General features: G+C 34.4%; 1 protein-coding gene across 1 annotated transcript; it reads right to left on the bottom strand.

Annotated features, from left to right (window-relative positions):
• Window positions 1-489: 489 nt before the first annotated feature.
• On the bottom strand, window positions 490-4456 carry LOC111083373 (the record flags this gene model as incomplete). The annotated part of the gene is made up of 2 exons (XM_022379868.1): window positions 3918-4456; window positions 490-645 (listed from the first exon to the last, which is right to left on the bottom strand). Coding segments are annotated over exons 1-2 (631 nt in total), but the record flags the coding sequence as incomplete, so codon positions are not given.
• Window positions 4457-5228: the final 772 nt, after the last annotated feature.

Genomic DNA, 5228 nt, shown 5'->3' with positions numbered 1-5228 from the left:
AACCACCTGGCCATATGCCGGGCACAATTCCTGTAAGTGTTTTTGCTATTTATTTTTAATGAACAACATCTCATGAACAATCTCTGCAACATGTTCAGCGATCTAAGGTTGTACATAGAGAAATATAATCAGAACAATATTTTCTACATTGGGATTAATTTTCCAGTTTTATTTATCATTTTTTAGTAAGTGGAAAGTTATTTATTTGGTTTAGTTAAAATATCATTATACAAACGTGGATTAGTGCACAGTCTGAGCTATTGATTTATAAGAACAAATTCAACTTATAGACTTTTTAGGGACAACAAAAGCACGCATATCAACAGTGTAATTAAATAACTTGCAAGTTTCCAGATCTTTCGTAGTCATGAAACTAGCTTGTGGAAATAAATCTTAAATGTCCGTACAAGTTATTGGAGTTTCGTTCTTATTAAGTTAGTTAAAATATGATAGAAATCAAGATAACTACCATTCTAACAATCCACTAACCTGACAATATAACATCCCAGCTTATTGCACTTTCCTCCAACATTGGAGCTACCTTCCTCTTGAAAATCTTGTGCGCCCTCTGTCGGCCACTAGCAGGATTAATGACAACTAAGATATGCCGCTTTGGAAGTGACCTTTCTAATATCGAGTATTTCTCTGTTTATTGAATATAGTGGAGAAAAAATGTGAATCATTAAACGCTAATTTTTCAACGGGTAAAACTTTTAAACTTACGTTTACTAGAAACTGTAATATTAATCGTAATTCGCTTTAAATGTTTGAATTCATCGGGCATTAATAGTTTAGACTAAATTTTAAAAGATTGGTCTAACTGATTTAAGTATTATTTATCAGCTCTATACATTCGATAAAACAATATCGTGTATTTATTGTTTAATTAAAAAAAAACGTTTATTTGTTTATTTTCTTATCACCAATTATTTGTGCGTACCTCTGGAGTACGCTAATTTGTAAAATATAACCTCAGTTAATCACATAAATGTAGTCTGATTTAGTTTAATTCGAAATAAACAGAAAAATAAATAACGCGCTTCCCAGAAATACAAATGTGATTATTTATTTGATTAATGATTTTAGTCAGGAAGTAGTTAAAATATAAATATATGAAAAATCTAACAAAGACCTTTTAAACCATGATATTACTTCGTGTTTTCTGCCCAACGTTTTCCCTTCGTTTCCGTACGTATTAATTGCTTGTAACGTTATGTTATTTTCATTATAATCTCTCTAAAATGTGTGGTGGAAGAACACCTACGCGTCCGGTATTTAGCGATTCGATTTCTTTATCATGGTTGGTTGGTTTTTCTGCGCCTTCACACAACTCTTCCAACAGATACGTCATAACACTAACACTAATCAAAATATGAACATATGGTAATATACGAAGTCGAAAATTATTCATCAAACTGAAAAGGGTTAGATGTGCATAATCCTTCCTAATTTTGAAGTGATGGGTAAGAAGGAGAGCAAATAGCCAACGAACATCACCCATCGCCAGCTCTTGAGATACTTTTATCTCACTGAATAGTAGGATTTCACTGTCACTCTTATAGAGCACTCACATTATACTCGTGTTCAGAGTAAAACATGCATGTTGTGATAATAGAAATATTAAATAAAATGCGTTGACAAATTGTTTGTTTGTTATGGATTTCGCGCGAAGCTACACGAGGGCTATCCATAATTTAGCAGCGTGAGACTAGAGGGAAGACAGCTAGTCGTCACCACCCACCGCCAACTCTTGGGCTACTCTTTTACCGATGAATAGTGGGATTGACCGTCACATTATAACGCCCCCCACGGCTGAAAGTGCTAAAATGTTTGGTGTGATGGGGATTCGAACCTACGACCCGCAGCTTACGAGTCAAGCGCCCTAACCACCTGGCCATGCCGGGCCAAATTCGAGCCATGAATACTTGGATTCACAGAAAATGCACCTTATAGGATGAATATTAAATACAATTATAGTCATCACGCAGAGATATGTGGTTTAAAGCTCACAATGTGGTACATAGCGTGTATTGTTAAGCTAATTTTCATTATCACTTTAAACATTTAAAGGTAATTACGATTTATTAGTGTAAATGCCAATATTTTAGGATATAACAATAAAAAACAAATATTTTAATAAACTACGTATTTTTGTTTTGTTTTTCTTGCGATACATCTAAATAAATTCCAACTTTATAATGCTATCTGTCTCCCGGTGGGTCAAAGGCTAAATTACGAACTTACATTGGTCAAATCCGGAGTTCGATTCTCCACGGTGGACAGAGTGCAGATAGGCCATTGTGTACCTTTTCACTACGAAAGCAACAACACAAATAATGCTGTATGTCTACCATATCTTTACCACAATCTCAAATTACTGAATGTTTCGGAAGGGTTATTTTCGTGCTAAAAGTTGAGAAATATATTACATTGTAAAATAAGGATTTATCTCAGTAACCTACGTAGTTCTACTCATCATCCTTCTAATGTCGGTCGTAAAAACACATTTATTAATTATTCTACATTATTTTTCCCCCATCAAGCTGAATTTCTTTAGCTAGGTGCATGCAGTATACAAGTAAATAGGACTATTAATTTTACCAATGTATCCACTTCGCTCCCAATTTACAGTGAAGGTGAACAAGTAAATAGGACTATTAATTTTACCAATGTATCCACTTCGCTCCCAATTTACAGTGAAGGTGTACAAGTAAATAGGACTATTAATTTTACCAATGTATCCACTTCGCTTCCAATTTACATGTAAATAGGACTATAAATTTTACTAATGTATCTACTTCACTCCCAATTTACAGTGAAAGTATACAAGTAAATAGGACTATCAATTTTACCAATGTATCCACTTCGCTTCCAATTTACATGTAAATAGGACTATAAATTTTACTAATGTATCTACTTTACTCCCAATTTACAGTGAAAGTATACAAGTAAATAGGACTATTAATTTTACCAATGTATCCACTTCGCTTCCAATTTACATGTAAATAGGACTATAAATTTTACCAATGTATCCACTTCGCTTCCAATTTACATGTAAATAGGACTATAAATTTTACCAATGTATCCACTTCGCTTCCAATTTACAGTGAAGGTGAACGGGTAAATAGGACTATTAATTTACCAAAGTATCCACTTCGCTTCCAATTTACAGTGAAGGTATACAAGTAAATAGGAATATTAATTTTACCAATGTATCCACTTCGCTTCCAATTTACAGTGAAAGTATACAAGTAAATAGGAATATTAATTTTACCAATGTATCCACTTCGCTCCCAATTTACAGTGAAAGTACACAAGTAAATAGGAATATTAATTTTACCAAAGTATCCACTTCCCTCCCAATTTACAGTGAAGGGGAACAAGTAAATAGGACTATTAATTTTACTAATGTATCCACTTCCCTCCCAATTTACAGTGAAGGTGAACAAGTAAATAGGACTTTTACTTTTACCAATGTATCCACTTCGCTTCCAGTTTTCAGTGAAGGTGTACAAGTAAATAGGACTATTAATTTTACCAATGTATCCACTTCGCTCCCAATTTACAATGAAGCTGTACAAGTAAATAGGACTATTAATTTTACCAATGTATCCATTTCCCTCACAATTTACAGTGAAAGTATACAAGTAAATATGACTATTAATTTTACCAATGTATCCACTTCGCTTCCAATTTACAGAGAAGGTGAACAAGTAAATAGGACTATTAATTTTACCAATGTATCCACTTAGCTCCCAATTTACAGTGAAAGTATACAAGTAAATAGGACTATTAATTTTACCAATGTATCCACTTCGCTTCCAATTTACAGAGAAGGTGAACAAGTAAATAGGACTATTAATTTTACCAATGTATCCATCCACTTCCCTCCCAATATAAACTATTGTAATTCTTACTTCCATTAATTTCATCTTGGAATTGCGGGTTTCTTGACGCCATAAACAAGATGGCGTTTCTCCACTTCAAGATGTGTTTTTCGTTTATGTCCCACGAACTAGCTCTTTCCACGGTCAAGCTTAGTTGATGACGCAGACGTCTTTTCACACACATGATCTGGACAACAGGATAATAGTAAACTTCTAAACACAAACTACATGTATTGCCTCTGGTGTTCTTGAGGTTGTTCATCTTTATTTTGCAGCCTGTGACGTCACATAGGTAAATCTTTGTCACCCGCGATTTTTTCTTAGGTGAAATAAACTCGCACGTAAGCCTGACGTTTGTTAGGCGAACAATAACATTACTTCTGTTTCCCAAGTTGTTGTAACAACAGAAATAATCTTCTAACAATACTTCCTCTGGCCAGTGAGGTTGTGTCATCAACTCTACGGAAGTGCTGCTAACAATATCTTGTTCGTCTAACTGTATCATTGTTGAACACTTTAACAGTACTTATGATTAAAACCGTGCAAACGACGCTAGAGAATATTGTAGCTTACTGCCCTAATGTTAGATATTCTCAGTCCTACTAAACCGTTAACGCTCTAGCTGACTCAGAGTGTATGTGTATTTCAGATCGATCGTATAGAATTGTACACACACACTTAGTAGTACGGTGTATGGACTCCCCTCCCCTTATTTCTGGGAAATTAGTATTAATGTACTCAGCTGCTAGCTTTTGTATGATGACGGCAACACAGAACTGAGAACTGCTTCTCACAGAGTGGCGTTAATGTAGTCCGTTTTACTCTATAAAACGCTATTTGGATTTTTATACACACTACCATATTAATAACTGTTTTAGGATCTTTCTTTGTCATGACACCTACAGGGGGACAAACACCTGTTGATCATGGACGTAGAGCATTAAATCCAACCTAAATTTGGTGATACGTCGTCGTGTTAGTTTACTAATTACACGGCATGTGTAAGATTTTAAGACAAAAATCCAATTATCCGATTTCAAGGCAAAAATCCAATTATCCAGTTTCAAAAACATTTTAAACATGATCCGAAGTTGTATGCTACTTTCTCAAATGACATCCAATATTAGTAATGGTTATATCTTGCTCCTTGCCAAATATCAAGAAAAAACAATTAACTCAGAAAGCTGGTTTTAAATTCTTAAAAATACGGGGTGTCCCAGAAGTCTGGACCCATAGGGAAAATAGACATTATGTTCTTAAAGTTAAACAAACACGTTTCTAATGGCAGTTGTACATGGTTCAGGAAAGAATATACCATGATGGCACAATATACCAAAAACT

Source organism: Limulus polyphemus, unplaced genomic scaffold (assembly GCF_000517525.1).
Source record: "Limulus polyphemus unplaced genomic scaffold, Limulus_polyphemus-2.1.2 Scaffold9288, whole genome shotgun sequence".
In the NCBI taxonomy this organism is placed as follows: domain Eukaryota; kingdom Metazoa; phylum Arthropoda; class Merostomata; order Xiphosura; family Limulidae; genus Limulus; species Limulus polyphemus.
The sequence above is the reverse complement of the archived record's forward strand: the minus strand, read 5'-3'. Positions and strand labels throughout refer to the sequence as shown.